This window comes from Parasteatoda tepidariorum, chromosome X1 (genome assembly GCF_043381705.1).
Source record: "Parasteatoda tepidariorum isolate YZ-2023 chromosome X1, CAS_Ptep_4.0, whole genome shotgun sequence".
Taxonomy (NCBI): domain Eukaryota; kingdom Metazoa; phylum Arthropoda; class Arachnida; order Araneae; family Theridiidae; genus Parasteatoda; species Parasteatoda tepidariorum.
In genome coordinates, this window is record NC_092214.1 from 26,365,970 (window position 1) to 26,387,996 (window position 22,027).

General features: G+C 28.8%; 1 protein-coding gene across 1 annotated transcript in view; it reads right to left on the reverse strand.

The window, feature by feature from the left end:
- The window catches only part of LOC107456707 (uncharacterized), a 58,907-nt gene that overhangs the window by 21,256 nt on the left and 15,624 nt on the right, over positions 1 to 22,027 (reverse strand). The window contains exon 3 of the mRNA XM_016074644.4: positions 1,953 to 2,095. Within this exon, the coding sequence (XP_015930130.1) occupies positions 1,953 to 2,095 (143 nt within the window). The remainder of the gene's footprint in view (positions 1 to 1,952; positions 2,096 to 22,027) is intronic.

Below are 22,027 nucleotides of genomic sequence, written 5' to 3' on the forward strand. Positions count from 1 at the left end.
AAACAGAATATTTTTTTCCTGTGTAATAATAATTGATAATGTAGAAATAAATTTCATTTTTAATTTTTTCTTTTAATTGTTCTTTTTAATTCTTTAATATTTAATTTAATTTTTTTAATTTAATTTTTTTCATTTTTAATTTATTTGTTATTTATTGCTATCCAATGAGTAGTAAAGGACAGCAAAACTTTGATTCTGTAACTGTTATTTTAATGAGTGATCAAATTTTTAGCAGATTAACATTTGGTCTTACTTTGTAAAAAAATTCATGTTCATAGTTGCATCCATTTTTGGTGTTGAGGTAAATTAAATGTTTTATTTTAAGTTCAAAACTGTAGTTATTGAGCAAAAAATTATATAAAAGTGTCAAAATAATAAGTGTTTGGAAGAAATAGTGTGAATATATTACTGTAAATGAGGTTGTCTTTTGGACGATTTGTTTCTGCAATGAAACCATAAATTGATTCTAATGCGCATGAAAATATGTGTGGTCAGTTAATAAAGACAAAAAATGGATAATCAATAATATTTAATCCAGTTAATAAAATGAATAAATGAATTTAATATCGAGTTGATAAAATGAATAAATGAATTTAATATCGAGTTAATAAAATGAATAAATAAAACTATAATAGTAATAAAAGTAAATAAAAGAATTTGAATGCATGCACTGTAAAAAGTTATAGTTTACCTCAACATCAAAAATGCTGGAAACTACAGACCGAAATTTTTTACAGTGTGGGAAATAATGTATAAAATAATATATAATTTTCAAAAAAGTTAATATAAATTTATAAAAAAATAAGATTTTAAACTAAACTTAATTAGTGATTTAGAATATCTTGATTAAAAAAAGAAGTTAGTATTTTGTGGTATTTAATATTTATAAAAATTAATATACTATCACAAAATAACTACAAAAACTAACTTTACTTAACTTTACTTAAAAATTAATTTAAAATTCGAATAAAAATTTGATAAACTGATATTTGATAAAATCTGATATTTTTCTTTTAATTGAATATATTTTTTGAATTATAAATATATGCACTTGTTTTGTAAGTATCTAAAGAAGAAGTTACCTCTGTATACCACTTCAAGTACTGGTGCAATACTGTAAATTTCTCCCTCTTTATATATATTAAATTAATAAATGATATTTCACTGTTTCAAACATTTAAATGTCAATATAGCTAAATAAGGTTCAAAAGTAAAGTAAAATTGCACAACATTGTGCAAATGTACTGCAACGTGTTTGTTGAATGATAGAATAGAACTGCACAATGGTATAGTTCACCTTGAAAGGCTGCAACGAATTTGAACAACATTATTCGAAATTGTGGTCATATAACAATAATTTGTACTTACTTTTTGAGGAAAAATGCAATTATTTAAACTATTTAATCTGCTGATTTTAAGCGTTTTAATTCGCGATGTTACACTTCTTGGTACCCCTCACTCCCCTTTGCCCCAATTTCAAAAATCTCCTCCTTTCTAAGCGTGTCGTAATTCATAGTTGGTCCCTATCCCCACGATTGAATATTAGATTTGCTTGACCATGCCCACCTTTACCAATAACTAAGCTGCAATCTCTGGTAATAAAAATAAGGTTTGTCTTTGTTAATGTTTTGAAGAACCGGAATTCATGAAAAGAAAATCGTGTCGCAACTATTTGCACTGTTCTTATCGTAAAAAAGTATCAAACTCAAAATTGAGCATAAAGTTGTCAAAAATAGCTCCGAAACATAGAAGTTGAATTTCATAACACAAAATTGAAACAGCATATACTCATTTTTGAGCAAAATACATAATCTTAAAATTGAAATGGAGGGAGAAATGGACAAGACAATAAAAAAAAACCAGGTGTATACAATGTATTTGAAANAAAAAAAAAAAAAAAAAAAAAAAAAAAAAAAAAAAAAAAGCGCAAATAAACTTCTTAAAGTACTTACCTTCTTGAATAGTACCTGGAACACATAAATCTGTTAGGACTTGTCTTGCACCTGATACAACATGGTTGAACACTTTTCTTTGTGTTGGAGTAAAACAAAGGTTCATGTGTTCATCGACGCATTGCACGCTTTCTTTTAATGAACTGAAAAATACAAACATATCGTTTAATTTCAAGAAAATTCATAGAAGTTGAACACGCAAGTTAGTGCTCAATCATCGGATTTTCATTTCTTCCGAATTATAATTTATGTAGTAATTCAACATTAAAATGTACTATTTAATTCCTTTTACGTTTAAACTTTTTTATGACCAGGAATTGTATTTGAAAGTTTTAACAATTAATCCTTATAATTTAGCATGAATCAGGTTCATATAAAGTAAGGGTCTTCAGCGTGTGGTGATGGTATTTTAGTGTCCGGCTAGTTTAAGTCATTTCCTTCAGTTTAAAGCAATAGTTCCATAAGAAACATGAAAAAGACGTGCAATGAAAGCTATTTCAAATGTTAACTAGTAGTTTAAAATTCATGATAAATAATATCGATTGTGGCTTCATTAAGACCGAAAAATAAATCACTAAATAAATTCGGTTAAGGAGCACAATTTGCAATTATAAATTTTTCACATGAGAAAGATAAAATATAAATGTGAATGAGCAAAATTATAGAAAACTTATTTCAAATTAAAACTGGTGTTCCTTTAGTAATGCCATTTTTTTAAGTATTGTAGAGATGTTTAGTATCCCAGTATAACCATATCTTGCAATTTGAAACAACTACAAAAACGGATAAAATAAATAATAATCTTATTTTATTTTAATTTTAACGCATCATAAAAAGTCAACATCATAAGAACAATGAATTGGATCCTAATGAATTTCATTGTATTTTAATAGTGATTCAGTATAGCGGATACAAACATGGACGGGTGGCAGAACTTATCACGAGGATTGAAAATTGCCTAGGAACCCCTATTCAAAAGTGACAACTTGCGCTGCTAGGAGCGCTGAATTATTCTGAGTTTCCTATTCTTGCTACTTTTGACTGGTATTTTAATTTATCTAAAGCATCTTAATTTGACATTTTCTTGTAATTATTATCAAAAATTGTTTTCAAATTGAATCAGAAATAGTTTTTAATTGTAATTTGGCGACTTACTCGACAAGCTTGCTAAGCTGCTCTCCAAATTATTAATGCACGACAATGTAATTCTAAGGCAATTTGAATGCAATTTTTGAGAAAAATTGCTAGTAAACGTAAAATTAAGCTGATTAAGATAGATAAAAGCATAGGAAGTGGTTTACGATAGTTCTGGAAATTGGTAGCAAAGCAATTCTCAATCATTATGATGTGCTCTACCTCCCCTCTGATGTATTAAATTACTCAGTAGAATTTATTGATGTGACCCCCTGGAGCAAAAATAAAGAATGCCTATCACGAAACATTGTTTTGATATTAAAATTTATTTCAAAAGAACATACCATACATCTCACTGTATATGTCGACCCTCTATTTTTGATAGCAAATTTCTATTATGTCGCGTGTGTAAGTCGATCCCTGAAAAAGTCAGGTATAAAAATCTCTAAAATTAAGGAACTTGTAAAAATTAATTAAATTATAACTAAGATGAGAATGAAGTAGAAAATATTGCAGTCCGTATGACGTAATTGCTTACGTTACTGAATCCGACAAAGATGATGATCTTTACATTTGTAGCCTTACGGTATTTTTTAAAAGGTATTTTTTTAAAGTACGGTACGGTTTTTAAAAAACGGTATTTTTTAAAAGTGTTAAACTTTTTAAAATATTCATGAAAAGATTATCTTAACTTTGCTGCGTAATTTAAAGTATTGTTTCTAAAAAAATTATAATTGTATTAATTGTATATAACATATAATGAAAATAGTTTTTGAAAGGGGTAAATTGATTTAGAGTATGTATATCTTTCTCATTGTTTATAATGCATCGCTATTTCACGATCAAGGAATGTCTAACTTTACTTACCCCAACCCCCTGATTTTCATCAAAATTTGGGGGTTTGAAAAGTTGACCTATACACCGAAATAAACGATATTTTCTTTTTTTTTATGCAGTGAAATCTTTTTATTTTGTTATGAGGGAGAGCTGATCAGTCTGGGCTTCGGAGCACCTTTTTAAACATAGATATAAATACTGTATCGGGCTTCCGAATTAAAAGTTACTGTATCGAATCAATTTCAGCTACTTTTGTAAAGGATTTAAACTGCTATCAACTTTTGTTACTATACTGAAAAACCTTTTGATGTATAGCTGCCACCAAAAGTGGTGGGAACTATACACGTAATTTTCGTTTTTTAATTGCTCCTTTACAGACAACATATGTTTTCAAGCGCATTAGAATCAATTTATGGCTACATTGCAAAAACGTTTCGTTTAAAGAACAAGCAGATTTTTAGTACTATATTTGCTCTAACTCTTTCAAACAATTATGGTTTTCTCAATTTTGTATAATTTTCTGCGCGATAACTACAGTTTTTCAGAGATGTATTTAGTTTACCTCTACATCAAAATATGGCGGCTACTATTTACCAAAACTTTTCGTAGTGTTAGTTGTGAGAAAAAAAATCGGGTAAAATTACCGTACTGTATGGCAATAACATTTCTGGTGGACCGGGATAGCCTGGTCGATAGGGCTCTTGGCCCATGTCCGACAGTTCGTGGGTTCGAACACCGCCGGCCAAAGACTCCCCGTGTAGTTGGTGACTGATGCACGTTAAAATTCTGTCGAGTCGCAAAGTCCTCCATGTTCCCATGACAAATCAATACCTCTGGGGGTACTGGATTGGAGATCGATCGTTCTCTGATTCAGGTCAAAATTTCGATCTGTGGATGAATGGATGTATGAATGGGTCAGCCTTATAAACAGGTGTGACGTATGATGTGGCAGAAGTCGAATTCTTGGCCATGGATGGCGCCACTGAAAAACAAGAACCGCGCACTCAGCCTTAATTTGCTCGGTTTCACCAAGCAGACTTGCCCGTGTGGCAAGTGGCATTAGAATCAACCAACCCAACCATTTCTGGTAAAAAAAAAGGCGTAATTCTGGTTAATAAAATCAAAATATACGGTATTCAAACCTTTCATTTGGTAATTTCCCCTTTCATATGATAATGGTTTACCAGAAATTATGTTTTTTAAAGTTTTAGTTTCTTATTACCACACATTGAGTAAGAAGAACAAAAAACTGTAGAAAGAATTTAACCAAAAAGGAATTTAACCAAATAAATCGTCTTCTGCCATGCTTTAAGATATCAAGAAAAATTTACCACAGCGCTTCGGTAAAAATTACCGATCTTTCTGATCTTCCCATAGATCAAGAAATACCGCAAATTTATCGATATTCCGGTGGTTCTGACTATATTTTTATTCTCAGTGTTTATCACTCATCATTATACCTTTACGTTCGGAATTTATTGACAATAAATTGTAACCGGTGACCAAGAGCTGTTACATAACCATAAAGGGTTAATATAGTGCTTATTTCCTTTTAAAAAAACCGGACAGTTTACTACTTGACCCAATGCGTACTTCTAAAGTATCTTAAGAATTGAAAATAGTTAAGTAAGAAGTAGTTACTAATGCAATATTTTTAAGTATAACAATAACAAAAAAATTATATTTTTAAAAACGCAGTCTAAGAAAATTACTTTGGTTATGATATAACTTTGTTTATCTTACTATCTTAACCTTCTTATTGAATTTCTCCAAGTATTTTACAAATAATTACTTTATAGAAAATGTATATTGATTTAAAAAATAAGTTATACATGTTAGCCTGTTTTCACTTAGTTTTGAAGTCAACGAGTTTGTCTACGAATTCATTTTTCACAAAAAAGTTTAGAGGAACAAACAAAATCGTTATGTAAATACAATTTCTATCAGGAAAGAATCCTGTTTCACGTAAGTGTTTTGTTTAAGTTTAATATTTGTCTTTTCCATTTCATTTTATCTTTTTGAAAATAGCATTTTGGTATTTAAAATCTTTATACACTTTTTCACATTGTTTAAATATTAAAATCTATTCAAACGAAGAAATAATTTGAATAGAACCTGGAAAAGTAAAACATATAAATATTTTTATAACGATAAGTACGATGAGTTTTTCACCAACATTTTTTTCAGAATTTGCATTCATACTTTTAATTCACAAATTTACAAATAGCTATATATTTGAGTTTCTTTTCTATTTCATAGCCAGCATTGGTGAATGTTTCTTAATTGAGTTAAAATAAATCAGCGAAAAACAATTTGTTTGTTTAAACAAAAGAAATTTAGATTACTTTTTTTATTACATTGAATTATATTTATTACTCGCAAGCAGTATATATATATGATAAAAGCATAGGANTATATATGTGTGTGTGTGTGTATTTACGTTCCTTTAGTCAATTTGAAAGTTCCCAAGTTAGTGTAATTATTTAATAAAAGGTTTGTCTTCTCTCTGTTTTATCGATAAAAGGAAAAAAATATCGCAAAAATATAATAAACATCTCTTTTAGCTACCTTAATGTTTAATAAATTTAACTTTTCGTGGGTCAGATGAAAGCTTCTTGGGCTACAAATTCTGTCCTAGTCTCATCTAAATGCCTTATTAACACACCAGTTTCCAAGGCAACGTACCAGTAATTTTCGAAAAATTCAAATAATAAGTTATACAATTATTTTCAAAAAGTTGTGATTCGCTGTAGGTGTTCAAGATATATATCGAAATACGCAAAAAGTGAATTTTAAAGTGAATAAAACTTTTCACCGCTATCCTGACCAAACTTTTTTTCACCAACAGTATTTTATAGAATCTGGCTATCCTACATACTTGGAGGATCAAGAATTCAAATTGTTACTACCCGTTTATAGGGCGAACCCATACATACATCCATGTATTCATCCACAGATCATAATTTTGGCCTGAATCAGAGAACGATCAGTCTCCAATTCAGTACCCCTAGTGGTATGGTTTGTTGTGGGAACATGGAGGACTTTGTGACTCGATAGATTTAACGTGAAACTAGCCAACATTTACTTAAATAGTTAGAGTGAATACTTGGAAAGTAAAAGAGTTTTCATTGAAAAACACTGATTTGAAGAATACCTATTTAATATTTGCAAATAAATTATTCTTTTCAATTTACCTTTTATCCATGTAATGCTTTTATTTACAGGGAAATCTGCCTCTATTTCTTCAAATATTATGAATAAAAAATATTATAAATATGAAATATAGTAAATATGAAATATTATAAGTATGAAATATTATAAGTATGAGATATATAAAAGAAATTAGTTTTTAATAAGGTACGTAATAACTTATTAAGATGTTTGTTATTTCTCTTTCTCAATAATTAAAACTCAATAAATTCCTGCCAATTCCTATGTATTTTATTTTGATTAAAACAAGTTAACATAATATTTGATTTAAAATATTTTTAAAAAATTAATATGGATTTTATTTTTATGGATTAGCAAGGAAAATAATTATTGGTGGAAATGTCAGCAATAATTTTCGTTTTCTGTTTTCAATCAGTTTTGACACAGAAAACGTTAATGACACGTAAGTTCGTTTTCTGGGTCAGTAAATAATAATTTTATAGACGTGTCAAAATTAACGCAGTCACTACACGATAAGAAAAATTTGGTGTACAGTAGCCACAATTTTTGATGTTAGGATGTGCTAAAAGTTTCTACTGTGATTGTAGTCACATTTTTCTATTTCCGTTTGCACAGTTATAGTTTTATTCATTTATTTGTGTGTTTACTGACAATGTGTATTTTAATTCATATTTAAATCAAATTACAGCTTCTTTGAGAAAACATTTGGTTTAAAAACAAGCACATCTTTAGTAATATCTTCACACTAATTCTTTTTGTCAATTTTCTACATTTTTTCGCATTACAGTTATGTTTTTTTAAAAACTTATTTAGTTAAGCACAGTACCGCAAATAGTGGTAACTAAACACCAAATTTTTTTTACAGTGTACTTACAGTCATCTAAAAATCCAATGTAATTTTTATAAAAAAATTTCTTTTTCGTTTTTGTCTTAAGAAATATTTTTCTTTGCGGACATCAAATTGAATTGAAAAATGAACATTCGAAGCAACAAAAAGCAAATCTGAGATGGAAAACGATAACTAAAAATGACATAGACGATAATTTACAATTCTTTGTTCGCTATGTTTATGTTTATTTTTTAAAACAGATTTATAAATAATTTATTTTGAAATGTCAATTTCGAACTATGAAGGTTTTAAGGATAGGATCTGGCTTTATTCCAAATTAAGTTTTCTTGCATCTCATACATTTTCCGGGGGGAAAATCCGTCAGATATTTTTTTGTATCTCTGTGTTCTGTTCTATTGATCATTTGCCTTTGAGCTCTTCAGCTAGTTGCCACCTGCGATAGATCTTTTTTTGTGTAATTGCATTCTCTTCATTGATATTTTTTTCGTTTTCCTAAGATGATGTGATTTATCTAATAAACAAACTCTATAATTACGCTTGAAAGGGGTGTAGTAATGTAATTTGAACATTGATGTATCTTTTTGCAAATAATTAAAAAGTTTATTAGAAAAAACTTGTTAAGTTGGGGCAGTTTTGTTTTCATAGATGTTATCAAATAAAATTAAAAATGTGAAATATAAATTGAACATTTGACACATGGTAACATACATTTATTTGATACACAGTAATATAGTTCTGATACAATACAATATCTAATGTATACAGAGTATCCAGACAGGTCTTTTGCAGTATTTATATCTTAGCGTACAACCAAATTTCTAGAGTGTAAATAATACCGAGCTGCGATGGTGCAAAAAGGCGTTGAGCTCTCACTATGTAAGGACAGGGTTTGTTTACCGGTAAAGGCATGAAACCCTGCCAGATTCAAATCGATGAAAATCAGCTTGTATGTGAGTAAAATTAATAACTGGGTTGCCTCAACAATGCCTTCAATTTGTCCTTGATCTTGAAATTGTAGAGCCATCTTTTTCATGACACCCTAGCTGAGGAGTAATTTACCCTTTTTTTCCCTCTTAAATCCTTCTTTACGAAGAATTTAAGAAACCTTTGTAAATGATTAAAAGTATTACAATTTCTCATAATCTTGAAAATTATTACTTTGGTTTAGTATCTCACATGAAACAAATTGGTGTCTAGATTTCAAAACATATCTTTAATTACAGTTTTGAATGCTTTCCCAAAGAAAGCAAAATTTATAGTACTTTTCCTTGACAAACAAGGGCATAGCGTGTTTTTATTATTTTTTTAATCAGTTATATATGTATAGAATAATAGATAAATACAAAAAGGACCAAAAGAAAAAAAACGAAGAAAATTAAGAAAAACAGTAAGTTTTATTTGCTGCGCATAAGCTGTAAGTAAATAGAACTAATAAAATGAGTTCAAAATGTGGAGAAAACATGGAAAAATTACAGAACAATGAAAAAAGGGAAAAAGAAAAATAATAATAAAAATTATAAAAACAAGGCTAAATGGTAAACCAACAGTCAAAATAATGTCTTAATTAAAAACTTATTCAAGAATGAATGCCTATTGTACTTTGAATAAAGAATTTTTAAGAAAAAACATATTTTAATTCAAAAACTGTTAAAAAGACTGTGAAAAGCGTAATTGACATTAAACATTTTAAAATGAAAAGATTAGAATTAACCTGTTTATAAAGTTTTTACTAAGAAATCTTATTGATCATTTTAAATAATCCTTATCAGGATTTGATTATCAGGATAATTTTAGTTTATATGCCTTAAAAATACTTAGTTTGTTCAAAAAATTTAATTAAAATTTTTTAATTGATTTATTAAATAAGTTTCTTAACATAGTTCAAAATTAATAGTTGCTCAACGTGTTTGAGATTTGTCTAGTAGTTTAATAATAATGAGGATTCAAACAGCGTAAGTTTAATCTTGATCACATAGCATGTCTTAGTAAATCTGCGAGCTTAATTATACTATATATTACATTGGGTAAGATATTACACGAGGGTGATTTACTTCATAAAATACTTGAACAAATCCGCAGTTAGAACTTGAATAATAGCTCTATCTACATTTCACTTAATAAGATCATTTGTGTAACACATATTTAGCAAAATATTTATGAATCGTGTTCTTTGTAAATTAAATAACTATAAGGGTTAAAAAAAACTTTTTCCATTGTCAAAATCATTCTGATAAAATCTTGTAACAGGTTCACAAGAAAGAAATAGGAAATAAAAAGGTTTAAACGTATAAATTTTTTTCAAAAAAACTTGGAAAAATATTAAATGTTTCACATATTATTAAATGTTTTTGACATGATGTCTTAGATCATTCAGAAAAGAAAATATTATTCTACCTGAATCTATGTTTTTTGCTCTAGTCAATTTTAGTTAATATTAATCTAGTTAATATTAATTTTCAAATCATTAAAAAGGAATATCAAGTTAAGAAGAATTTCATCCACCTTTTCACTTAATGTTACAGATATGATACCAATGTATATAAGAAATTGATTATAATACAATTAACAAATATTTTAGATTTTAACAGCATTACAGTTGCTACATTTTACTCTGTAAAAAAGTTAAAAAACGAGGCACCCTTGTGAGCACCATTAATATATTATACCAAATTTTATCCTCAATTAAATTTTCCTTTCCTTGATAGATAACACTTGAGAAACAAATACAGAATATGAAGTTAGTTTTGCTCCTAAAGCTGCAGATTTAAAAAAAATACTTTTAGTCAATTTTTGTTCGAAATGCACAAGCTTAAAAACGTTACATATAATAGGGGTTCATGTAAATGTTGCTACAAACTTTTAGGGGAGTTAGGGCATGTAATTAGTATTAAAATTGGTAGCTTAAAGAGAGAAACCGATTGCAGATTTGAAATCACGTTACGAAAATACGTAAGATCTGTTAGAAAATCTGATGCAATCGAAAAAAATTGTCCCTTAGTGTAATTATTGACTTCGTTTAAAAGTTTTCTAATTTTTTAAAATATAGATTCAGGTAATAAAGTTTCGGTCAAGCTTTTGTTATGGCATTTACAACTTTCACATTTTTTAAACATTGAAAATTTACTTTTCTAAAGACTTTAAGTGCAACGTTTGAAAAGAGAACCACACAAAAATGTTAAAAATTCATGGCTTGACTTCATTAATATTTTAAAACCCAAATCCAAACTTTCCTGTTATTGAGAGTTACTCAAACATTTTTTTATGAACTTATTGTTTATGAATATAATTAATTTTTTTCTCGTATTTTTATGCTTTGAGGAAATTAAGACATTTCGTGAATTGCTTATTTTTAAAGTTTAACTAGTTCCGAGTCATATAGCATATAGCAATTCATGTTTAACAACATTAGATATCATCAATTTTTAAATAAAATTGTAGCACATTTTGACAAATGATAAGAGAATTCACTTATCATTATTATAGGAAAAAAATAATCCTACTATAGCAGTGTAGAAACTCTCATGGCTCTCAGTAAAGTGTGTTTTCACGATAAAAAAAGATTTGATTGATGATGAGATAGAGTCGTAAGGCAATTCTCTTTATAATGTACTACCTATGAAATAAAAGCTCTTATTATAGGCTTATCTAACTTCCATTAAAGAGAATTATGCATTCTATTTTTAATCCAATATAAAGTTATTGAAGTGTAGCGGAACTTTTTCACAACTGTTTTATTGTCCAGTTCAGGCATTAAAATTTCCAACTTTAATTTCTTGGCTTAGAGGTTTGGTTGGCAGGAATTAACATGACAAGAACTTTTTTCTCTTCATGTGAATGGATAATGGTTTATTTGGAAAGGAAAAGAACTGAAAAGATATTGAGTCATTTGAATATGAAATGTTAATTAGATAATCTTCGTTTTTTTATTTATGTAAAATCATTGGCGTATGAAAGGTACTCGATGAAAATATTTTGATAAATGGAAAGCATCTTGTTTCCCATTTATCTTTCAGCTTAATTTATAGAAATTTATGCAACCATTCAATGCATTTCATTTCAAAATAAAGATAGGACAATTTGAGAATATGTAATTAGGTTTCTAAATAGTAATCAAATTTCCTATCTAATTACATGTAATGATAGTATAAGTTTGTAAATAGGTATCTAAATTCACATATTATAATGTAACTAATGGGATCTATTAGTTATCAGTATAATAGCGATAATATTTGTTGCAGTTCTTACAAAATATTTTCAAAGTAAAGAATTAAAATTAATGTTATTAAATAAAAATAGCTCATAGATATGATATTAAGCAAGGTGCTGAATAAAAATAGCTTACTGTGATAAGTTAATTATTAAATTTACAAGCAGAAACATGTAGTTACTTTATATTTTTCCCTTTTACGATCATTGTGTGTAAAAACAATCTATTTAATCCTTTTCTTGTAAATAGAATTTATAATGACTTTGTTGCAAATTTTACTTCAAGTTCACCCAATGAAAGAAAATTACAATTTTTCTAAAAATAGGGTGATTTTTAAGTACTACGTTTAAAGCGAACTTCCTTCTTTGAGTATTTCTGGGTATCTTATTTCGAGTTTTCTACTAGCAAAATTATTAAAGCAATTAACTGAAAAAATTTGAGGATTCTCAAAAGCTAACCTCTAGTATAACGGCTAATGGATAGATAATAAGATAAAAAAGTATTCTGTTTCTTGACAATTCCTTTGCAAAAAGAAATATTGTTTTGTTTTGTAAAATAATAACAAACTTTATTCCAGTTATTTTTTTCGGCATGTGGTTAGGATTGAATTTCTTTAATGATTTTGGTGAACTTATGTCTTTTTCCATTACCGCCACTAAAAAAAAAATCATACTTGGATTTGGAAACTAGCTGTTGACTCTAGTAACTCTAGTAGCTGTTGAGACATTGATAGAATAGAATAAGTATTTAAAGAAGGGGGAGTTTGTTTATTTCGTTTTTATTAAAATAGTTTTATCTAGTTGATTTGATATTTCATATTTTTTTTATCCAACTAACATGAAAACTGCGTAAAAAGATTTTATTTCCCACTGAAATACGTAAACTGAAAATAAAAGGTATGATCAAAGCTACTAAAATATAATAAAAATTGCCGTATTTCTGGCTCGGTGGGAGCACCAAAAACTTCGTTAATTTTTACCGGAGCGCTTTCGTAAAGATTTTGGTAAAATTAACAATAAAATTCGGTTTTATAAAGTGTGATAAAGTTTGGTAAATGTGGCAAGATTTAGTAATTTCAACGTTATATCTCAGAGCATGGCATAAAAACGAGTTATTTAGTTAAATTAATTTTTAACTTTTGTACTAAATGTGTGGTAATTAGAACTATAATTTTGAAAACGAAAATTTCCGCTAAATCGTTAACATGCGAAAGGAAAAAACAACCAAATAAGTGGCTTAAATACTGTATATTTTGGTTTTAATTACCTAAATTATGACTTTTTATTAAAAATGTCCTTTTAGCAGAATTTTTTCTTCGTGAAAGAGATGTGCAAAATTTTTTTGCATTGATTTCTTTAAAAAGCTCAGCATTTCAGCTATTTATAAATTTATATCATTCAACTCATCATAAAAGCTATTTATTTTAGTTTTATTTAATTATTCAATCATGTTTAAATAATCAATTTGATATTTTATATTTTTATATCCAATTAACATGAAAAATTTGCTGAGGGGCTTTAATTGCTACTGAGATATGTTTGAATTGTGTAAAAAAATTTTATTAATTTTTTTAAGAAAAAAGATAATTATTTAAATTTTTTGTTTTAACTTCCATGTAGGAAAATTTTGTGTAAGAAGAAATTTTTTTCTGACCTATTGTACAAGGCAAAATTCAAAAGATAATTTTATGATAAGACTTGCTTTATTTACAAAAAAAAAAAAAAAAAAAAAAAAAAAAAAAAAAAAAAACTTAATATGATTAACATGCTATTACCTTGCATAAACGAGCGTAGTTTAAAGCAGGCGTAATTAAAATGAGCATCATACGTTTTGCAAAGAACTGTTGAAAAAAAAGCTTATTTAATAAAATTTGATTTACCCAGCATCTTGTAACTCAATATTACTGAGAAAATCATTGTAGTGAAGTTGTAAAGAAACATGACTGATAAATTTCTAGAAAAAATTCGACGCCTATATTTATTTAATTCCCACATTCAGTTTAAATAGTTTAAGGGTTATTAATCTAAACAAATGATTGAAAAATGATGAGTAGCCTGCAAATCGAAAGTATTTTAAAAGATAATTTCTAGATTTATGTTTTCTTGTGCAACTAACATCTCTGATTCACAAAGACTACACTCTAAAAAGTAACTATAAATTTAAAAACTCTTTAAAGAAGAATACAGATTTTTCGATTTTTAATCGATATTTGCAAAATGTTAATAATTCCCGTTATTTTATAGTCTTTATATATTTGACGGTTTAAGGCTGTTTTGTTGACAAAACAGTTTTTCTATGTTTTTCCTTCAAATCACAAACGGACAAAACATTCAGTTCAAATTCTAGTTTTTGGCATTCAATTTTGCTTTTCGTACGATAACTTTATCTTTTTCATATCATTTTATAATTGTTTTTTATACTAGTTCTTACTTTTCAGTAATTATTTTACGGTTATGAACATCGAATAAATAAAACTGTAAATGGATTTTACTCTAAAAATGATACTCTACCGGATTATAACGTTTCTTTAGATGTAATTTTTTGTTAAGCAGTTTAACAATTTTATGAAGGGGGAGGTCACTTTAGATTTAAATGTAATGTTACACTTAAATAAGATTTCAATGAGACTTTTAAGATCAAAACAGTTTGCGTGTTTTCTTCATAATGAAAACTTGTGCTTCTGTAGCTCAGGGGGGTGTAGCACTTGCCTCGCAATGAGTTAACCTAGGTTCGAATCCCTGCGTTGATTGGTCGTACGAGCTCTACTCTCGGCTCTCACCGACCTCAATGTTATCATGGATATTTTGTAGATAATAAAAAACAAAATAATAAATTATTTAATGAAAATAACCGAGTTTTTTTCTTTAAATAACGGAGTTTGTAAAATGACGAAATTTTTTTGCTTAAGTAACAATAGTTATGAGCTTAAAAAACAGTTGTCTGTTTTTAAATAACAATATTTTTCTGTGAAATTAGCGGTTTTATTCTGGCACACCTTCTGACATTTCTTCCGTAAATTTAACAGATTTTTTACAGTGTAAAAATTATTAAATAGGGATCCAAATAAATATAATATAGTAAAATACAGGGCAACAAAAAAGTATAGGGATCACTTTTGTGGTTATCTACCACTAAAGTTTTAAAACCTTTTTACATATATATCATACTGATCCAAAGCTCTGCTATTAGACTTTCAATTGCAATACTATTTTATAAAATCACAAAAATGCCTTTGAAGAAATTTGACGAAAAGCTAATTGGTCAAGTACAAGCATTTTTAGAACTTCGCTGGAGCCACAGGATTATACAAACCCATTTTAAAAAGAAAGGTATTGCGATTTCACTCAGCCATATCAGTCGCATCAAGAATTCAAAACTCGGATCGATGCAAAATAATGCAAAACCAAAAAGAAGTGGACGGCCAAGCAAATTGAAGAAATCAGATTTGCAGAAGCTTGATAAGATGACATCAAAACCGGATCCACCAACACAGGCAAGCATGGCTAAAGCTCTTAACGTGAGTCAGCAAGTTGTAAGCTATCAACTAAAACAAAAGTTGAAGAAAAAATGCCATAAAAAACCTAAATGTCATCATTTAAGTGAGAGATCGGTGCAGATTAGGAGGCAACGTTCATGGCCCCTCTACAAGCTTCTCCGTAAGGACAGATGGCGAAAGTTCATTACAACTGATGAAGCTTGGATCTATCTATCTGATACCAATGCTAAATCTAAAGTTCAATATCTTAGCCGTGGGCAGAACAGGCGAGACTTGACACGATCAACCACGGTGCCTCATCCCAAAGGCGTAATGGTTTGGATGGGCATATCCGCCCATGGTGTGACCAAACCTCGTTTTGTGAAACCTGGAACCAAAATAAATTCTGAGTATTACATACAGAAGATATTAAAGCCCTTTTTTAAGGATGATTACTGCAGATTGTACCCTAATGGTGATGCTGTGTTTCATCAGGACTCTGCCCCATCGCATGCATCTAAGGTCACCCGAAATTCCTAACAGATCAGCAAGTGCAATTCCTGAGACCAGAACAATGGATTCCAAACAGTCCTGATGCTGCACCTTGCGACTATTTCCTATAGGGACACCTGAAAAACAAACTGAATAAGTGAAGAATTTCTACATTGAGAGGCCTTCAAGGAGCTATTAGAGAAGAGGTGAAGAAAATCCCCCAGGAAATCATTTTGCGGGCTTTAAAATCATGGCCGAAGCGTTGTAGACAAATCTAATATGCCGGAGGTCGACATATTGAGAAGCATCGCTGAATTTATGTAATAAATTTTGGAAATAAAAGCATCCAAAAATGATCCCTATATTTTTTTGTTACCCTGTAATATGCCGCTTATAACAGTTACCGAGAAGCAAGTATTGTTTCGATTGGCTTTCATTTTTTAAAACAAAAATCAATACAAGTCTAAACTTTTGATTAGATACTGCCAAGGAATTTTAAAAATAAATAAATTTAGTACTCTGTCCCTTTTTAAAGACATTCATTTAAAACATATCTTTAAAACAAAGTCTTGTGCTGATATGGGTGGGGAAAAATTAAATTTCTAATAAACATAGTTTTTTTTAAAAAATTTTTACCTAAATTCTTATTTATTCATAATATATAAACTAATTTGTGATAAAGTCACGTCAAAATTTTATTGCAGCAAGTCAGGATTCGTACGCACCTGTGAAAAATTAATAGCTAGAATATATTTTTTTGAAGTTATTGACAATTTTGCATATTTGTGTTCTGTAATCAACAATATTACAATAGAAATACAAAAGAGAATCACTATAGCCAATAGATGTTTTAATGGAATTCAAAAATACATAAAATCTAATGCAATGTAATGAAAAACAAAAGTTTTATAAATCTCTTCTAAGGTCAATTTTAACATATGCTTGTGAAACCTGGACCACATCCTGTACCGATGAGCTTATGTTGGGTACCTTTGAGAGAAAGGTCTTAAGAAGAATTTTTGAAGGAATTGATGAAGATCCTGCCAGAAAAACAGTCTTCAATGCCAGACCAGTTGGCAGACGAAAAAGAGGTGGGCCGAATTTGAGATGGATAGGTGGCCTAGAAAAAGACCTTTTGGTCTCAAAAACTAAAAACTGGAAAACACCAGCAGGAACAGGTTAGCCTGGGAAAAACTTCTTGAGAAGACCAAGGCCCATCCTGGGCTATCGAGCCATTGATGATGATGATCTATTTTTTTTTATAAAAAGCTCAAAATTTCTTACTACTTTCACTATCAAAATAAAAGTTCATATCTTCCACCTTCGGATCTATATATATTTCCTTAGGAAAAATAAAATTTTCTGGTAGCTAGAGAAATAATAATCTAAAAAAAATATATTAATATTATTGCACTTTTTAATATTTTTCAAGCGCGTATGACCCCTTCAAGTAAGACATAATATCACTTAAATCCACCCATATTTACAATTATCCTTGTTAAAAACATTTCTGAGAAAAAAAGCAAATATGTCAGTATAATCAGAAAGGCCTTTACCTGATTTGCTGTTATATACGTAAGTCCCAAATGCCTGCCTTATATTGTAAATACTTTATAAATATTCAAAATAACACTGCACACTCATTTAAAAAGCAAAATCTTTTGATCTTAAAAGTTTAATAATAAATAAGCTTATTACCCTTTGGTATGCAAATATATACTATTTCTTATTTAAATTTTCTACAAGGAAACGACAATCTATCATGTTTTATACAGCTTAAAAAATACTTACGTGATATTATTTGTCTTTTAAAAAGAGTTTCTAAACATTTCATGTCATAAAAAAATGTGAAGTTTGAAATTGAGGAAGAGAAAATGAGTTTTAAATGTATTGTACATGAGAATTTTTTTCAAGACAAAGTAATTGTTTCTACATTCTTGACTTCAGTCTTCAATTTTTTACAAGTTCTAAACTTTCTCAAAACCATCGATTTTACGTTAGTATTAAAGATATATCTAATTTATTTGTCATTAAAAATTTAAGTCAGACAGTTTGAAAGTCGGGGTTGCTTAAATACATATACACATTTTTTTTGTATAAAAATAACTATTAGTTTTTACGGAAACGAACATTCTTTAGAAAATTAGGTTTTACTTTTGGTAAATTATCGAACATAAAAATGAAATTTTGCTTTGTTTGTGTAACGATTTTTGAAAGGTCTACATTTGATTATTTTGTGTATTTTTTAACAGTTAAACGGAAAAGAAAAATTACTCAGTTTTCTCTTAGGTGAACTTTCACGGAGAAAAAAAATATGGCCATAACTAATAGAATTTGATAAAATTTATCGCATTTCTGGAACAATGAGAACACCAAAAAGCTCAGTAATTTTTAATTGAGCACTTTGGTAAAGTAAGCAATAAAATATAGTTGCATAATCTGTAATAAACTATGGTGAATGTGGTTAAAATGGGTAATTCTATCATGATACCTTACAACATAGCATAAAAACCATTTATTCGGTTAAATTTACTCTTCAGTTTCGTATTTTTTACTAAATGTATGGTAATAAGAATTATAATTTTGAGAACCAGAATTTCCGATTAATCGTTGCCATATGAACGAAAAATTACCAATGAAGGAAAGCAGCGAATAAATGAATAAATTAAAATACGGAATATTTTGGTTTTATTTACCCGAATTATGGTTTTCATTACCAGAAATGTCATTATCATACAATGCGGTAATTTAGCTAGAATTTTTCTCTCTACGTATTTAAAATACATATGTACTGAAAGTTAAGTTATAACTTAAATTGCAAAAATAAAATAAAATAAAATTGATTTTATTTCATTTCGTCATCGTTAAAATAATTTTTTTAAATTGAGATTTAAAATATAATGTCCTAGACTTATTGTGTTCAAATTCTCAAAGTAAGGAATTAAAAGTAATGTTAATTGGTTGTTTTGATGTCATAAACTAAATTAACTCTTTTTTGATGTATTGCACTAAACAAAATACACTTATAGATTCAATATATCGAATTAAATAATTAAGAATACAGAAAATACTGAATGAGAATGGGAGCAAAAAGAGAATATAGATACTTATTTTTTACATGCACGTTAAAAAACAAAACGTAGTTTTACATAAGGCTACTAACTATTTGTAGGGATGAGTGGGGAATGAACGAGTAAAGCTGGTAAAATCGGACACATCAATTATGGCAAAATTACTTTTGCTTTATATCGGACTGACTGAGAATAACATTTTACTAGGTAAAAAGAAAGTGCTGCCATATGGGCTTGTTGCTGTTGAAATCATAGTGTCCATCTAGATAAGTTTGTTTTAAAGTGTCTTCTCTCTAATATTCCTTTGCTTTTAAACTATTCTCATTTATTGGTCATTTCAGTTACTTTAGCCCTGATAATAACGTTTACTATGGATTCATATCCTAACAAATAGTAAGAATTTTGTCTATTATAGCATGGTTTTGTTTCGTTTTGATAGCCTCTGCACTCAGGTTAAGACTGGGTACTGCAAGTAGGGGATGGAGTAGTCCCCAGAAGATGAAGAAGATCAAAACATACCAGTTTTTTTCAAAACCTGCAATGATGTATTTTCTAACTAAAAAAAAATGAGAAGTAAAAAGTGTTTTTGTTGGGCTACAGTAGAATGGAGGAAGAAAATAGCATGCAAATTGTGTACATAATATTCCTAATTTATCATATAAAATGAAAATATCTGTTTCTTTTCCTTTGAAATTCTAGCGGAAATAAATTTCCTATGGAGTAGTCTTAGTCCATTATTTGTGTAAGACTGAGTGATTTTACTTTTTAAGATTAGAATCTTTAATAAAAAAATTACTGCATCATTGTTGTTGACGTATGCCTGTTTAGGCAGACGGGTGCGATTGTTCTTGTTTTTCTAGTGGCGCCATCTATGGCCAAGAATTCGACTTCTGCCACAACATACGTCACATCCGCTTATAGGGTGGCCCCATTCATACATCCATTCATTAATTCACAGATCGTAATTTTGACCGGAATCAGAGAACGATCGATCTCCAATCCAGTACCACCAGAGGTATTGATTTGTTATGGGAACATGGATGACTTTTGCGACTCGACAGATTTAACGTGCACCAGTCACTTTACTACACGGGGAGTCTTCGGCCGTAGGGGTTCGAACCCACGAACTCTCGGACATGGGCCCAGTGCCCTACCGACCAGGCTATCCCAGCCTACTGCATCTATTACCTTTTAGGAATGCTTTATTCTACATAACAAAATGGTGAATATCTTAATTAAATCTACCAGTTTCTGGGTCGTACAGTTTAGCTCCAAAAAACCTTCGAGTCTTAGTTATACGGTCTCTCCCGACTTTTCCGTATTGATGATATAGACTTTTGCTCAGCGTTCTTTATCATTGAATCAGCGCTTTTTTTTAACTGTTTTGATCATGCATTTAAATTTATTACTTATTATTCGTGATGGCACAATAAGTATTCCATATTTCATTTAACATAATGACGAAATTAGGTGTGGTTATAGTTGCAATTGGTATAATTGACTAATTGAAGATTTTAATGAAAGCAGGATAATGAAAATGACAGTTGAAGATGAAAACCAGATCATAATTATGATAAAGATTTTATTTAGTAATATTTGTAGAGCCGAGATACAAAATTATAGTTGGAATTGGTATAATTGACTAATTGAAGATTTTGATGAAACGGGATAATGAAAATGACAGTTGAAGATGAAAACTAGATCATAATTATATTAAAACTTTTATTTAGTAATATTTGTAGAGCCGAGATACAAAATTATAGTTGGAATTGGTATAATTGACTAATAGAAGATTTTGATGAAAACGGGATAATGAAAATGAGAGTTGAAGATGAAAACTAGACCATAATTATAATAAAACTTTTATTTAGTAATATTTGTAGAGCCGAGATACAAAATTATAGTTGGAATTGGTATAATTGACTAATTGAAGATTTTCATGAAAACGGGATAATGAAAATGACAGTTGAAGATGAAAACTTGACCATAATTATAATAAAACTTTTATTTAGTAATATTCGTAGAGCCGAGATACAAAATTATAGTTGGAATTGGTATAATTGACTAATTGAAGATTTTGATGAAAGCGGGGATAATGAAAATGACAGTTGAAGATGAAAACTTGACCATATTTATAATAAAACTTTTATATAGTAATATTTCTAGAGCTCGAGATACAAAATTAAATTTTTATGCATAGGAATTAAAGTTGAATAAGTTTTGCATAATAATATTAATAAGGACAGGCCATGGGAGATAATTCCCCCATGACCAGCATAATTAAAACCAATTTAAAAAGTGATTGAATTGTTCACAACAGACAGTTAGGAGCATGGAAGAGATCCAAGATTGGTGATTTATCAAAAGATAATATCGCTAAAAATAAAGTCACTTCCCCTAATTAATATAATATTAGGTTTGAAAATACTTTGGCGGTCGCGAATCACCAACAAGACTATCAGAATTTGTATAACCATGTAACTGAAACATTTTTGTGGTAAAAAATAAGGAGTTAAAAAGTTAAAAATAGATTTTAGATTTCGATTAGGGATGGCAGTGAACTAATGAGTTTACATTAGTATAGAAATAAAAAGTTATCCGTTTCATTGATCAATAAGAAAAGAATAAAATATTTTATGTTCGCTCTTTATAAATTTTAATGAAAATTAACTAATTGATTTAATTTAATATAATTCGATTAAGAATGATTTTTATCATTTTCCTATTTTTTCAGGCAAATGAACTGGTTTTGTTTGTTTTAGTCCCTGGTCAATAGTGAATCATTAAATCATTTGCGTTTTGTCACAATAATGATTAGTTACATTTTGATAAAGGTTT